Source organism: Pyxicephalus adspersus, chromosome Z (genome assembly GCF_032062135.1).
Source record: "Pyxicephalus adspersus chromosome Z, UCB_Pads_2.0, whole genome shotgun sequence".
Taxonomy (NCBI): Eukaryota; Metazoa; Chordata; class Amphibia; order Anura; family Pyxicephalidae; genus Pyxicephalus; species Pyxicephalus adspersus.
Genome location: NC_092871.1, coordinates 63,690,000 through 63,706,933, shown reverse-complemented (window position 1 = coordinate 63,706,933; position 16,934 = coordinate 63,690,000). Strand labels below are relative to the sequence as shown.

The window sequence follows — 16,934 nt, the reverse complement described above, 5'->3', positions numbered from 1 at the left end:
AAGTAGAGAGTGCAGAAGTGACTGGTCTTTTTTTGTAAGGAGCTCCTGCAAGAGACAAAGTTCCAGTACAGAATAATGTACAGAGTGGAAAGAAATGCACAGAAAGAACACTGGCATGCAAGAACACAGGTGCCTCTTATCTTTCACATCAGTTTTAAGGAAGGGAATGCTAAAAAACACGTCAGCCTTTATTGTTGACATTTTCCTTTGTGCAGAAGTTTCCTAGAATTCTGTATTTCTTTTCAGGTACTGCCCCCAAAACAGGAAATAAGAAATCTTTGTAACAGATCCCCCTGGACAGGGTAAAAAAAACTCATTCAAAATGGGTATAAATATACTTTGCACTGATGTGTTGTTGATTGATGAATATATCTACAAAAGTAGTCCATAGTTTCCTTTCTTGTAGTCTACAAATTCTTGTAGCCATTCACAGCAGAATATACACGATTGTCTTCAGCTTTTCATCATAGTGCTGAAGGTGCTGAATACATGATGATTGCACACAGACAATTGTCCAACACCAATTGTCCAACACCAGTACCACTGCTTGCTGCATTCATGTAAATAGCCAAAACCGCATCGTTTTTTTTTTTTTTTTTTTTTGGCATATACCTTTTTTAGTCTCTGCTATGTTACAAAAGTGAACTGGCTGCTAAAATGTTCTCAAACTGTCTAGAGGTATGCCTCAGTTTGTTTTAAGGATAGTACTTTTTAATAAATGCATTTTCTTTAGAAACTAAATGGCTGGACAGATTTAGGCTTGAATCTGGGCACTCTTTCCAATAACCCAAAGACACCAGCAAGGAGGCTATTTATAAATCAGGAAGGTAGGGTAAGGACTGAGATAAAGGGAGAAAGGGATGGGGGAAGAAAAGAGGGGGGACCTCCTCATTCTAAGGGTGGTTCAGATATGAAAAACCCCAAAAGAAATCCTTCTAGCATAGAAGTGAAGGGTCAGGGCTTGAGTGGCCTGCATGCTCAATCCAAGGTTGCCCAAGTTTCGAGAATTTTGCACATCTGTCCGGAAGAATACTTGAAGGTTTTTCATTTTTTAACAGCTCCCTGAATTGACTTATCCTTTTTTAACAAAATTACAACATTTCAATTAACAAAATAAAAAAGAAAAGTCGCTGTATTCCAGTGGTACGGGGAGACAAGTGTTCTGATTGCAGTAAGATTGTCTGAGTCTTTCTCATACACATTTAGAGCAAGCACCAGCATATCATCAGCAACATTTATTTAAAAAAAAGTCAAATATACTTTACAAAAATATAATAATTAGGATGTTCTGCATAGAAAAGACCTTGTAAAGGTATTCTTGGTATTATACTATTTTCTCAAGGTGGTCTTCTACCTCTTGAAGATCCTGGCATTGCATCTGCTATCAGACTACATGCTGTGCTTTCCTCTTCTCAACATATGTCACTGTTGAGTCCTGTAATAACACAGGTGTCCATTAAAGGTGCTATAGGGTGTAGTGGAGGACATGGGCATCTGACACTTCTGGAAATGCCAAAGTGACTTCTGAAAGAATGCAGAAGGTGCTTGCAATGAAGGACTGCAGTGCTGAATTGGAGGGAAGAACTCAATTCATGTCTTCCCATTAACACCATGAGAAGAAGGGGGGAGAACAGTTGTTAATGACACAGAGGGGAACTGACTGCAAATAACTCATTGACAGAAGGTTGCTTCTCTCCACTCAAAATGTGTTTGTGTCCCTTCAAGAAGACTTTAATAGAAATAAGTAATTTTATGGAAAGGACAATTCTCCTAACTTAAAAGTAACCCATCCCCTTTCCTAAATTCATACTTAACTGAATTTGCTTCTAGTGGCCTGCTGAAAACTTCACATGCCGCACCCAAAATGTTTCTGCCAGCTGTGCCTTGGACATTCTTCCAGGTGTCTTTTGTATCAGAGGCTAGCTCTATAGAAGTCTTTAAGGATCTACTGCCCAGGTGTTGCCAGTGAAAAAGATGATTTCCTCCAGAAGCTTGCACTAGGCTGAAGGTGTCAAATGTAGGTAAGTTTGTGTTTATGATGGGTGAAGGTAGTTTTTTTCTTTAACTGGTTTTGCTTATCGGCAAAGAATTGGTCACTGTGGGATATATTTACTTCACCTTGCATACACTTTTCACTTCAGTTTGGAAGCAACGTTTTAGATTTAAAAAGTACATAGGTAAGATAAGCAAGTGGCATGCTGTGTTTACGGTTTTCAACATTTGTACTGCCTTGTGCAGTCATTGTGATGTTTAGGTTTTCATGATGTTTTGTTATTAATTAACCATTACAGAAATCTTTGGCCTCTGGATTAGTAGAGTTGGTCATGTTAGTTCTTTATTTTAAAATATCAAAATATTGTATGTACGTTTGCTCTTGGATGGCATCAATTTAAGCGAAGATACGACAGCACAGACATATTAAACCTCCATTTTACTGCCAGAATGCCACACATTCTTTAACACTATTAGGGCACAAAGTCCAATGTACTTTTGTTACCTGGTTCTGCACGTAGAAGTTGTGTGAGGGGGGGGGGGGGGGGGGGGGGATTGTTGTTTTCCAGCACAGGGGTAAGGGGAATTGTGAGCTCTTACTCACCACTCTATGCTTTTACTACCCATATACAGGACAGAATGGCAAAGCGGTTTCAAACCCGGAGACTGGAGGGAGTGGATGAAAACATTTGGTAAGGGTGTATTTGTGTTTGCTATGTACTAGAGTTCTTAGGGCATGTGGCAAAATTTTTCCTATACTAAATCTGCAAATTTCATCCGTGAAATTGGTAGTCCATTCAAAGTTCAAGCGATAAATGATCATTTTGTTTTTAAAGCAATGGGACAGACATATTCTATCTACTTGATTTTTATCCTGGATTTTGGGTTAAACTCCAGGCAGTTATGTAGGTATAATGGTAAAATAATCTACATTTGAACTAGTCCATCAGCCAAACAAATCCTAATTGTGATCCATCACCTGCTAAGGACTACATTGTGAACAAACCATACAGTGTTAGTGGGATAGCATTGTGCACCGCAGAAGAGCCTTATAATCTTGCAGTTCTGTCCTTCTCTCTCCTGGTGCCACTGTACAATAAATTTTAGTGATGCTGATAACATCATTGATTCAAGTAATTCCACTGGTTCTATGTAAAAAAAATACGTTTACTAATTTAAATATATTGAAGAATCAGTAACTGTATTTTTATCTCTGTCAGAGATTTTTATCTCTATCTCTGTTTATCTCTGCTTCTATCTTTATTCTTATGCAGCTCCCTTCTCTTCAGGCACTACAAGGTTCCAAAGCCATTTGTTACCTTATTGCTCCAGAATGATTCTATGAAAATGCTGTCGATTTGTTTTGAGAATTGGTCTCTGATGTGCTCAGCTGGCTCTGGTTGTGTTGCATTAAATAATAACCCAATAATGCAGTATACTTGATCCTGAAACCAATGCTCGGGTACCAATTCTTGGGTGAACTATTGGCTAAAATATTGGCTACTAGATTTAATTAGGGACTTTCTGCTCTGACTGACGGAAATCAGGTTGGGTTCTTTCCTACTAGACAAGCCAGTGACAACATGAGACATATTCTGCAGCTATCAACACACTATGCTAAGAAGGTTTTGATACCTCCTATGCTTTTGCTGTTAGACATTAGGAAGATGTTCTGTTCCCCCCGTAGGAGTACCTCTTTCATGTGCTTCGTAAATGGGGTTTTGGTGAGAATTTTCTAAATTGGCTGCAAGCCCTCTACTCCACACCCCTGACCTTTGTCAGGTTTAGTGGCTATCACTCTGATAGATTTCCGATGACCACAGCCACACAACAGCGATGTCCACTTTCTCTGATCCTGTTTGTGTTAGCAAATAGTTCCTTTGGTTCATCCTATTCGACCCAATCCTGATTTTTCAATATTTAGGCTTTAACCTCACAGCTGATTATTCCACACTATTTCAGCCAAATTATTTTGATTTATTCCAAAAGCTTTATAATTTACTGCAATTATAGATGATCTTCCCATTTTTTAGCAAGGTAGGATCAATGCTGTCAAATTGACTCTTCTCCCCACATTTTTGAATTTTGCGGGGGTGCTTCCAATTTACATTCTTCTCCACTATGTATGGGCCCTACAATCCCATCTTCTGCAATTTGTATAGGGAGGCAGGAAACCCAGGGGGGGGGAGACTAGTCCTATATATGCCAAAATCATGTGGTGGCTTGGGTCTTCTACATTTTATCAAAAAATATAATATGATATTAAAAGAAACCCTAGAAGCCAATTTACCGTATATCACTCAGGGAGGGCTGCTCCCCCTAGGTCCTCTTGCAATTCCAATTTTGTTCCCCCTTAGGAATTCACAATCTTTTTTGTCTCCCTCCTAAGGTTAGAAGTAAAATAGTCAATCAAATTATTACTCATTCCTTTTGCATATGGGACTATAACAAAGGCTTGGGGTGCTTGATCTCGCAGATCCCCCTTCTTCCTGTCCTTCCTGGGTAATCCGCTTTTACTTCCTGGAAAAACTGACAAAGGATTTTTTCTTGGTGGGATGATCACCATCAGAAACACTATCCGCCTGCATTTGTTCTTAGCAACAGTTCTGTTTGTTAATCCACATTTATAGAGCAGCAAAAATGAATATTGCTAAGGCATAGAGTACCAATCAGTCAGTCTCTGAGGTTATATGAGTTTTTCAGACCATGTTTTTGAAAAACTGACTGCTCTACCTAGGCGGATTGCTTTGAAGTCTCCATCATTCAGTAGAATGTCTTTCATGCTTTGAAACTTTGCACTGCACCTCCCTTTAACTGGCATTATCTCCTATTTTCACACTCCTTGTATCTCTTTTCCCTCTCTTTTTCTGCCTTTATTGTGCTTTTTTTCTTCCACTAACATATCTTTTCATAGCATCCTGTGCTCTGCAGATTGCAAGGGATTATCCACTCTGGGAAAATCATGTTGGATATCCAGATGTTATGTAAGGTTTCCACTTTTAACACTGTTTATAAAGAGATCAAAGTGAAGTATAGATTTGATATTTTGTTTTTCTTGCAGGGTGGAGTTAGTTGGACTTGCTGATAAGTATAAAACTGTGAACTTGGGGCAGGGTTTTCCAGATTTTGATCCTCCATGTTATATAAAAGAAGCCTTTGCAAAAGCCATTACTGAGGAGCACACCTTGCTGAACCAGTATACCCGAGCCTTTGTAAGTATTCTGCTTCACTGCCTTCACCAAGCACACCAATCTAAACATTGGGCCTGATTTATCAAAGTTCTCCAAGGCTGGAGAGCATACACTTTCATCAGTGAAGCTGTATGATCCTGAAAATCTGGAATGGATTTCTTCAAAGTCATTTGCTAGCAAATGTTTTGAATCCTGGACCAGATTTCAGGTTTGGTGGATCACCCAGCTTCACTAATGAAAGTGTATTTTCTCCAGCCTTGGAGAGCTTTATTAAATCAGGTCCATTAAGTTAACATCTTTACTTTCCATGAAAGAAAAATGTGGCTTGGCCTTGCAGACGTAATTCTGAAAATAGGCAATTAAGACACTATTGGCCTGATTTATTAAAGCTCTCCAAGGCTGGAGAGGATACACTTTCAGTTAGTGAAGCTGAGTGATCCAGCAAACCTGGAATGTATTTCTTTAAAGTAATTTGCTTTTTGTTAGCCAATGTTTTCAGCCCTGCACCAGATCCATTCCAGGTATGCTGATAAAAGCGTATTCTCTCCAGCCTTTGAGAGGTTTCATAAATCAGGCCCCATGTGTGGAGTTCAGGGTAAATTCACAGAGAATCATGGGAGTCCATAACAGTCTGATTTAGATAAAAGGGGACAGCCTTTTTGCCATAATATGTTGTCTGACAGCTAGTGAAAGTCTTTGGCAATGCTAGCACATGCAAGGTCATCCTAACTTGTATACTAGCTTGCAAGTAGAAAGCAGTGCTGTAGTGGATTTACGCACTAGAAAAATATTGTTATCACAATTGTCCTTAGTGCAGCAATATTATCCTCAGAAGACAACAAGCCCTCACACGAAAAAAAAAAACACCTAAAAGTCTACCAACATTGCTGATTGACAATACTTCTAATATAAAAGGTAACCCTTTTTCCATTTGACTGTGAGGCATCTGGTGCAGTTATTCTTCCAAATTAAATTGCCCACTTTCATCTTCAAACCCTGATGACATTGTTCCTTCAATTGTCAAGCACAGTAATTCACTCCTATCTCCTTCTGAAAATGCAAGTTGCTAGTGTTAAGTTTATTCTCCACTTTCAATCTTTTTTTAATGACTATCGTGTAAAAAAATTCTGAAAGGTCAAAAGTCATTTTCTGCATAATGGATGAATTTCTGTAAGCAGCTGAAGCAAGTTAGTCAACATGTACACAGCCTTTAAATTATTGTCAATGTGGAATGCAAGCAGATATCATCAAGCTTTTAAATCCTGTTCTTACCTCATCAGTACTGGAGGAGTTGGTGCTGATTCACTGCAGTCTTGTTGTTATTATTATTATTATTATTATTATTAATAAACAGGATTTATATAGCGCCAACATATTACGCAGCGCTGTACATTAAATAGGGATTGCAAATTTGGATACTGGGACGACGCAGGATCCAAATGAAAAAACCTCCCGACAGATCGACGGACCTTTGGGATTAAAGGTAAGAGTGTTTTTTTTTTTTTTTTTTTTTTACGGGTTTAGTTTAACCTTGGTCATTAAAGCTCTCCAAGAGAGGATGGACTATTATGGGAGAACATGGGGGATCTAGTAAACCTTGAGTGGAATTGCTATAAGTCATTTGTTATTTGGCAAATGTTTTAAATCCCAGGCCAGATCCATTTCAGGTTTTCTGGATCATCAAGGTTCCTTTTCTGTAGTTCTAAAGCTCCTGGTACTAGGTTCTGGCTTGGCATAAAGCTCATCCATGCTGTGCTTGCTTTAAAGGGAAAAAATAAATAAACACTGATGCTGTTAGCACTTTGTAAAATCTTTATTGTTGCACATAAAAGCTCCAACTGGAACCTATGTAGAGTCCTTCTGAATAAGCCCATTCATAGGTGAATTGTGTCTTAGCCTCCTGGGCAGTTCATTTCTGTCTGGATTTATATGTCTAAAAGCGGTATGTTGTTTTTCATGAAAATTTATTTTACAGTATAATAAAGTTTGAAACACAAAATCATGTAAAAATAATAAAAAAGTAATATAAAAAAAATATATATTTTTTTTTATTTTTTTTTTTTTTTTTTCAAATTTAAAAAATAAATATTATACTCATACTATTATATTATACTGCAAAATAAATGTTCATGAAAACAATGGACTGCTTTTACACATATAAATCCAATGTATTGCATTCAATAGTTATTTTGTATTGAATGCAATACAAATAGATTTTGAATTCCCCGCCTCGCCGGCAACGTACACACGCACTGACGTCACTGGGAACACCCCCGGTGACTCATCGAGAGCAAAAGACACCAAAGGAAGAAGACAGGGATCGCGGTAATGGACGACGCGGGAGGCCGGCGGATCAGGTAAGCGCTGTATTTACTAACCTTCCCATAGGTTTATCTAATGTGACTCGGGGTTACCGCTTTCAGCAACTTTTTTCTACCCCCAATCACACTTGGGGTTACCGTTAGGGAGATTAATAGGAAGATTCTAGATGGAGCTTCCATGTACATTTTTAACTGGAGCAAAAACTTGTGCAGTGTTTTGACAATAATGTTCAGTTGTCTTCTGTAATATTTATGTATTCTTTTTAATTAAAAAAGATTCTTTTGTAAGGTATACCTTTTAGGAAATTGAGTCCTACCTACTACTTTTCTTTATTGTGTTATCTTCCACTGATCATTATAGCTAGCCTGCCAGGAATGTGGGAACGTACCATTACTATTGGAAGTGCAGGGAAGACTTTCAGTGCCACTGGATGGAAGGTAACATGTTAAGTTTGAAAGAAGTCCAGTCATATATGTAGTAATACTAGTTTTCTTCTTTAGGAAATACCTAGATGTGGATAATTTAACTGTTTTATCTCCCCGTTAGCACATAAAAGTTGTTAAGCCACATACAGACTACTGAAAATGCTCATATATAACCAAGGTGCTTTCAAAATTACAAAGTATAAAAGGACAATAATAAAAAAGTGAAATTCACCCACCTCTGGTGTCCCAAACAATGGCCTAACTGGACAGACATTTTGGCTTTGTCAGGAAAAGAATACATGTAATTATTAGGACACCTATTTATCCACGAGGAAATGCTGCATTATCCTGTCAACTTGAAAGAATGTCAAAGAATGGGGGTATCTAGTTTCTCACAATTACCTCCCAATCAACTGTTATTTAAGGGGATATGGCACCAATAAGTTGACAACACCAAATATTCCTTTTTATTTGTTACACACGGTTTATATAATACCATTTCACTCTTGTCCATGATGATAATATCATATTCCAGCAAGAAATAAATTGCAACAGTCAAAGCTATCTTTTTTTCTTTTAATAATCTTTTGTAATATGGTCCCAATGTGGAAGGTCTATTTTTTTTTTAAGAAACCTCATTGTCAGTGTTATAATAGTTGATAAAGTATTGGAAGGGATACATTATTTCCATTTGGGCTTTTGGTTCCTTGTAAATTAGTTAGCACTCTTAGGAAGGAATAATATTTCTTGTGTAAAAAGTAAATTCACGCCGATAAAAGCCAAGTTTTCTTAACTGTCTTCATATTATCGATACTGTTTTCCTGGCCCTCCTCCTGACGGCGTACACATGGGTCAATCCCGCCCCTTTGACCCCCCCAGGACCACCTTTTTTCCAAAACAAATTCTCCACTGGCCTTCCTGTTCTTTTTTCGTCCTGCTACAGGACCATCAGACTCTGTTGAGGCTGCCTGCATCTTTTCTTCTTTCCCTGGCATCTTCTATGCTTGCAGGGAGCTGCTTTCCTCCAGAAGATGACGCAGCTCGGTTCAGTAGGCTTCTGGGTCAAGGTCCAGATTTTAACTTGTATTGTTTAGCTCCTGATAGCTCTCCACTGGCTTTGCAAGCAGGATCCTGGTTAATTATGTGATCAAGTGGAGAGATAGACAGGCTTTTATAGGCAGATTTTTTTATTAATAAGTTAATAATAATTTTTTTAATGGTATACAGTATATTCCTATATACATAGATCAACTAGCTAATGATATACAAACAATCAAAGTCTGTGATTACATACACTTATTTTCACATTTCAAGTAAAAACATCAATTTCAATTTTGTTGAAAAGGTCTCAAGGTCCTGACGCGTTTTGCCCCTAGGCTTCTTCAGGGGAGGATTGAGATTGAAGTTTAATTTGAATAATAAAGCTGTATCACATAGAAGGATAAAGAGGGGAAAGTAAACACAACAGAGGGAAAGGAAAAGAGCACTGAGTTCTAGTTTCAAACATACAATCGTGTGAATAGTAGTACATGTGATTAATAAATGTGTCTCACTGGTATCCATGGTGAATACAAGAAAGTTTACAATATTTACTTACATTTAGCTCCAAGTATATTTTAGGGTGTTAGAGGAGTGAGGGAATAGGTTTGCACTGCACAGTAATCACTGGGAAAAAAATTAAATAAATAAATTAAAGTGGACTGGTTTTACTGGTGGTTTAGATGTTAAGATAAATAAATAAAAATAATAGTGGGAGTTCAGGTATGCTTACCTGTCAGCCCAAGTGCTGATTACTCATTTACTGGATTACCATACCATATGGGCCTCTGAATATGAAAGATATAGGGGAAGATTCATAAGGATTAGCAATACCTCCAACTAGTATTTCCTTAAGATTAGAAAGGAGAAGTAGGTATGTACCCAGAAAGAGATCAAAAAATCTTCAAGTGACTCCACGTATGTTAACAAAAGAAATTTCATCTTCTGCCTATAAAAGCATGTCTATTCCTCCACTTGATCACATAATTATCTCTTCCAGACTAGGCAACCTAAAATACTATCCTTGATAATTAATTAGTGGAATCCTACTAACTACCTATCCCCCTATTTAGGTTCAAAGGATCCTGGTTAGAGTAGAAATGTTTTTACAATAGGTGTTATCCTCATTAGATATTCACGGTTTATATGCTACTTCATCATCGGGATAAAAGCCCTGGCAGGAAATGAACGAGTTGAAAAAAATCATCTTCCCATTCTGAGAGCTGGTCGCATGATGGCAATTGATCTTGTTGGGCATGTGAGGCAAAAGCCCTGCCTTCTAAATTGGTCTGTGCAACATGACTTAAAGAGGCATGTCAAGACAGAGAGACCAAGACCAAGTAGATGAAGGGGTATATTGATGAGGCCCTTGCAGAGGATTAAAAGAACCTTACCGTAGGCACAAGTTCAGTGGCACATGAGGACGTGGTTAAACATTGGGATTTACCACTAGGCTCACATATTTAAGATTCTGAGTTGGAAGAGGGAAATTCTTTTTCATTTGTTTCTTCATTAATCAACTCATTTATACATGCTATCAGAGAGGCTATTCAGTGGGAAGAAGAATCTCCACCCCAAAAAGAAAGAGATATTTTCAGTCTTTAACGAAGGTGGTTATAAACTTTCTATTTATGGAAGAGATAAAGCAGCGCTTTGAAGGAGAGTGGGCAAAACCTGATGGGAAATGTTCCACTATGAGGAAATGTTCCACTATGAACAGACTCACAAAATTGTACCCAATTAGTGAAAAAAAATGAGAGGTCTTTGTTAATCCAGCCGTGGATGCTCCGTTGCAGAGATTGGTCAGGGATGTGGTTCTCCCTATGAAAAATTCGGTAACCTTTAGAGACCCTATGGATTGAAAGATGGAAGGGGATCTCAAGAGGATTTCTGCAACTGCAGGGTTAGCTAGTTGCCCTGCAGTTGCGCTTACCTCTGTATCAAGAGCCTTATTCGCATGGGTGCAAGGGTCTAGGGACACCACATAAGGTGAAGCAGAAAATTCTTCAACCAGTATCTGTTTAGAAAAGATGAAGCTAACAGCAGATTTCCTGGCAGAAGCATCGCTGGATCTGGTCAGATTTTTTGCAAAAATAATGTCTTTTTCTGTGATGGCAAGAAGAGCCCTTTGGTTGAGGCATTGGGTAGCTGACTCAGTATCGAAATAATCATTGTGTTCCATACCCCTTGAGGGTAAGTTGCCCTTTGGAATGTCTTTGGAAGAAGGGACCCAGAGGGTAACTGGCGGAAAATCGGGTCTGTTACCCCAAAAGCGAAAGATGGCGGGATTTCAGGGGAATGAGGTCCCAGGAATACGCACGCTGACAATGGAAGGGAACTCAGACGTCCTTTAGGAGGACAGCCAGAACAGGTGTTGCACAGCCAACCAAGTCATCAAGCAAGCATTTCTGAAGGTGGCTTTACAAAGGCACTAGAGGTTGGTGCCCGCCTATTAAAATTTGCAGGAGAATGGAATCACAGGATCACAGACGCCTGGGTAATGTCAGTAGTATCCGAAAGATACAAGATTAAATTTGCTAATGTTCAGAAGAACATTCCTTCCAAAAGATTTGTCAAAAAAGAAAACCATATTTGCATATTGTGATGAACGCCCTCTCAGTCCTCACCCTTGGGCATAGACGTTCCAGCACGCTCAGCAACAGTCCATGCACCAGCAGGCTGAGAAGGGCTGTCATGAGGCAAGGTTAACCACTCTGTTAACCTTTGCCACACACACCTTCATAGGTAGACGGCCACCTATTATCTGCACCGTTACCCTTGGCATCCACAATTATGTTTCTGCTTTTCTCAGTAATCACAATATTTATAGTAGTGTCTTCAGGTTAGCAAGTTACACTATTTTTTATTTAGAGCATTCAGAGATTCAGCTTACGCTTTTAATAGTGTTTATTAAATAAAAACATGCAAAACAGTGTAAAAACAATTACAGAAAAATAAGGAATAATTAAATATTAAATAACAGAACTATAGCAGCATAAAATAAAAAGGGAGACTGTATTCTAACTACCTTTTCACTGTGATCTTGGGCACGCTTTATTTTGAAGTGCATTGGTAATTTGACAGAACACCAACTATGGAAAAGTATATGGGCAAATCACATTCCTCCCAGTCACGTAAACAACTCTGTAAATCTAAGGGAAAATCCCTGCAGAAATCTGCACCAGCATCCCCCCTTTCATCTTCAGGATTCCCTGAAATGCCATTGCCATCAACCCCCCAGGATCTCTTTTCTGCCATAGTTGATGCAGCGTGCCCCTCCTAACTGAGTGGCTCCACTGCCAGGGAAGTAGCTGACCTACTTTTACCTTACTTTGACAAGAAATTTGAATCATTACACCTTGCTATTGAAACGGCTATTTCTAACATATCGTCCAACACTGCAAGGATTGTGGAACTGGAGTCAGCGATCTGGAGGACCAACTTCTTGAGTTGCAAGGCAAGTTAACTATGCAATCCAACCAACTGGCAGAGAACGTGGAAGACCTAGAAAGTTGCGACAGGAGATATAATTTGCATTTTATTGGTATCCCAGATTAATATAAAGGTCCAGACCTCAAAAAAATGTTTATCTGTTGATCTCATGCTTAGTCTCAACCTACCTCCCCTGACTGCCAGGTCATTTGGGAGGGTACACAGGATTGCCCCTGATTGCTCATCTGCAGCTCACAAACTGAGACCAGTCATTGCCAAATTCTTCCATGGCTTGGACAAGGACACAGTACTTGGAGCTTATTGCAAACAAAAAAAGCTTAAAGTAGGTGAGGTAAAAATCCGAATTTTTCAAGATTTCACCGCCAATGTTGCCTAAAAAAGAAAATTATTCACTCCTATCTGCCGCTGCTTAGTGGAATCAGGAACGCGGTTTGCCTTGATGTATCCAGCCAAATTGCGTGTGACGTATGCGGAAACCAAAGTGTTTGACGACCCAAATTTGGCCATGAGCTTTTTGCAGCAACAGGACCAAACTTCGCCTTAACACTGTTGACTCATTTCAGTTTTGTTTTGAAAGCATTTTTTTTTACTAGTCACTCATGCTGCTAACAATTTGTTTACTTGGTCTGACACCAGCTACGGAGCACCTTCCTGGTTATTGTTTGATTGTTTCAGTCAATTTGTTATTTTGTGCGAAACATTTTTGAATGTTTTGAAGTTTTTGCTTGAAATGTTTATATCGATAATTGAAAGCTTCTTTATATTTAAGTCTTGCCCTCTGACCGTGATACAAAGGCAGATGGCATTTTAAAAAATGATGGCAAGTTAAAAAATGAGGAAAAATGCAATATGCGGACAGGCTCCATGAGTGTGGGATCGTACTTTTTTTTGTAACCCCCACAATCCAAAAGATTTCTCCTGACCATCAAAGACCCCTAAACATCAGCCACACTAACTGCTCAGGATATGCAGTGTGCCAAATGGCACATGAGAACGCTGCAAATTTGCTTTCTCAGTCAATGGGACCGAGTATCCATGGAACAGGTCATTTCTCTTCCAGTTTCAGTGCGGAAGAAACTGTTATGGTGGGCATCGGTGCAGAATCTATCGAGAGGGGTGTCCCTGGTAAAGGAAGATTGGAGAATCCTTACAACAGATGCAAGTCTAGCAGGTTGGGGATCCCATTGCAACGGACAGATGGCACAGGGCCCGTGGTCATCACCCATGATGGGTGAATCCAATGTGAGGGAACTGGAAGCAACCTGGCAAGCACTGAAAACGTTTGTTAATTACCTAGAGCAAATAAGGGTGGAAATTATGTCAGATAACAAGACCACAGTGGCTTACATAGCAAAACAAGGGGGAACAAGGAGCCAACGACTGTTGCAGATAACAGCAAAGATCTTTGGATGGGCAGAACAACATCTGCTGGACCTGACAGCAGTATACCTCCCAGGGAAACAGAATAAATTGGTGGATGCGTTGAGAAGGTCATTTCCGGATCCAAAAGAATGTTTCATAAGCCCCAAATACTTATACCCAATTTTCCAACATTGGGGAAAATCCACCAAGCAACACTCAGTTCCCAAGGTTCTGTACAAGGTTCCGCTGCAAACGGGCATGGGCTCAAGATGCGTTCTCCTTTAGATGGGACTTACCTCTTCTGTATGTTTACCCGCCAATACCACTCCTGAAAATAAGAGCAGAAGCGAACCAGGCAAAAGTGATACTACCATGTTGGCCGAGAAGGCCCTGGTTCACTCTAATGATTCAGAGGCTGAGGTCTTCCCCTTGGCCTCTACCAGATCAGAGGGATTTGCTAGTTCAGGAGACTTGGGTCAAACCTCAGCCCCTATATTGGAGGCTGAATGTCTTTTCATTGAAAGGAGGAGGTATTTAGTGGCAGGTGTATCTGGGAAAGTTGCAGACACTCTTTTAAAGTCGAGGAAATCAACAACCAATAAAACCTACTTCAGAATATAAAAAAGGTTACCAATAATGTCTCAGGAAAAAGGTTTCTCTGCCACAGAGCCTACAGCAGCTCAAATATTGGAGTGCTTGCAGTCTGCACTAGAGAAGGGTCTTGGCTATAACATCATAAAGGTACAGGTGTCTGCCTTATCAGCCCTAACTTTAACGAAATGGGCAGAAGACCAACTGATCCAACAGTTTCTAATGGCAGCAGTAAAGATCAGGCCACCAGCAAGGCCTTTATTTCCATCTTGGGACTTATCTTTAGTGCTCAAAGCCCGTTTGCTCTTTCCCTTCCATCCAATAGAAGTTTGTTGAATAGAAAAACTGACATGGAAAACTGTGTTTCTGACTGCCATTACATCTGCCCACAGGGTATCGGAATTGCAATCTCTCTTAAACAAAGAGCCCTATTATTCGGTTTCACCAGAAGGGATTTTATTGTGGCCCTCTCCACAGTTCCTCCCAAAGGGGTCCTCAGCCTTCCACATAAACTGGAAAGCAGTGTTACCATCCATGAGTCAGGCGAATGAGGAAGTGACTGAAAAGGATGAGTCAAGTAAACTAGACATGGACAAGATAAATACCACATATGTTCAAAGAACTAAAGGTTTTAGGAAGACAGATAACATGTTTGTGTTTCCTCCCCCACAGGAAGTGGGAGCCCAATCAATGAGGGGAATCTCAACCTCATAGGCATCCTATGCAAAAGTTTCCACAGAGACTATTTGTAAAGTGGCCAATTGGAAGACTCCCAACACCTTCATCAAACATTAAATTGAATGTTTTCCTGAACACAGATTCTGTTTGGAGCCTCAGCTGTTACGTGCAGCTCTGAAATATAAATGTTTATTTTGCAGCAATAATGTGTTAAGTTTTTTTTTTACCTTCCCTCAATTAGGGTTGCTTGCTACATCCCATGTGTACACGGTCAGGAAAAACAGAAGGGCCAGGAAAACAGAAAATTGTTGCCATACTCACCTGTAATTTTCCTTTCCTGGAAACTCTTCCATGGGATGCATGTTTTTGCTCTGATAGATTACAAGGGAATTATTCTGGGGTCTAGGTAAAAAAAGGAAAGTTACGGAGTTATCTACCAAATAATTGTGGTATACCTGTTTGATTATTCAATTTTTTGTTACAGGTTGGCTGGGCTTTAGGACCTGATCACCTTCTTAAACATCTCAGAACACTTCATCAGAATTCTGTGTATCATTGTGCAACTGGGGCCCAGGTAAGACAGCAGCTAGAGGCCCATTGTCTCAGAGAAAGAGTAGCATGATCCCACATGTGGGTGAAACTTACCCATCAGCTTCACTGCAGTTTAAAGGCTATGGCGACAAAGGAGATTTATGAGTGGTCAGGCCATTGCCATAATGTAACCAGGTATGTTAGGAAAATTAAAAGTTTTATTAAAATTGACTGACTTTTTTTACTGTGTTCTGAGTTACTGTGTACTCCACTGTGGGTTCTCCAGACAGTTTACAAAACTACTGTAGCATATACAGTATTTTAAGTTTCTTGATGGAGATTAGTAGTCTGGTAAAATGTTATATTAAAACAATGGAGCAACAATGGTTTTTGCAAATATATAAATATTTTTCATGATTACTAATACTCCCTTTTTTGCCCTCCAGGAGGCCGTTGCCCAGGGACTTCAGAAAGAGCTGGAAAGACTAGGACAGTCTGACTGTTATTTTATACAACTTCGGAACGAACTTCAGAAAAAGCGGGATCGACTTTACCGCTGTCTTACAGAGGTGGGAATGAAACCTGTTTTGTCCCAAGGATCGTACTTCATGATTGCTGATATCTCCCACTTCAGTAAGTCAGCCTATATGCTTTCTTTCACATTACTTTGGTGCAGCTAATGTGCTATTAGGTTTTAATGTAAAGTAATCTATGAACTGTATATTCATAGATGCTTTTAAATGACGAACAATGACATCTAGACCTTATCATAGATAAGAGGGCAAGAGGGTATAAATTAGAAATGGGTGGTAAATTAACCTCCTGGGCGTTTCACTGATGTCTAGATTTCTGTACCAAAAGTGGTACACTGTTTTTCATTACATTTTTTTTTTAAATTGTAGACCTGTAACTTATGTAAAATATGTCCAACCAAGGGTCTAGTAGATATCCTGAATATAAAATAAGTTTGAAACACACAATCGTAAAAAAAAAAAAAAATACTTTAATAATAAAATTAAATAAAAAAACACAAAAATCAGCTTAAACAAGAATGCATAAATAAATCAAAAATACTGAAAATTAAATAATTCTGTATACTGTATAGTACTATATTTTTTAAAAACACCTCCCTAGTGTGGTAAATTTTAAAACAAAGTCCAACGTCACATAACTATAGATAAAACCACATAAATATATTTTGTATTATTTTGTATTGGATACAGGAGTTCGTATTGAATCCAATACAAAATATATGAATTTCCCGCCATGCCCTCCCGTCGACGGACGCATGCACTGACATCATCAGGAATAGCTGAGGGACGTGTACGCGAACGCCGAGTGTTCTAATTTT

At 39.1% G+C, this 16,934-nt stretch overlaps 1 protein-coding gene across 1 annotated transcript in view; it reads left to right on the top strand.

Moving 5' to 3' along the window:
* Positions 1-16,934, top strand: part of KYAT1 (kynurenine aminotransferase 1) — a 36,468-nt gene that overhangs the window by 6,077 nt on the left and 13,457 nt on the right. The window contains exons 2-6 of the mRNA XM_072431541.1: positions 2,626-2,684; positions 5,054-5,208; positions 7,794-7,942; positions 15,537-15,626; positions 16,030-16,216. Of these exons, the coding sequence (XP_072287642.1) occupies positions 2,632-2,684; positions 5,054-5,208; positions 7,794-7,942; positions 15,537-15,626; positions 16,030-16,216 (634 nt within the window). The 5' untranslated portion in view covers positions 2,626-2,631. The remainder of the gene's footprint in view (positions 1-2,625; positions 2,685-5,053; positions 5,209-7,793; positions 7,943-15,536; positions 15,627-16,029; positions 16,217-16,934) is intronic.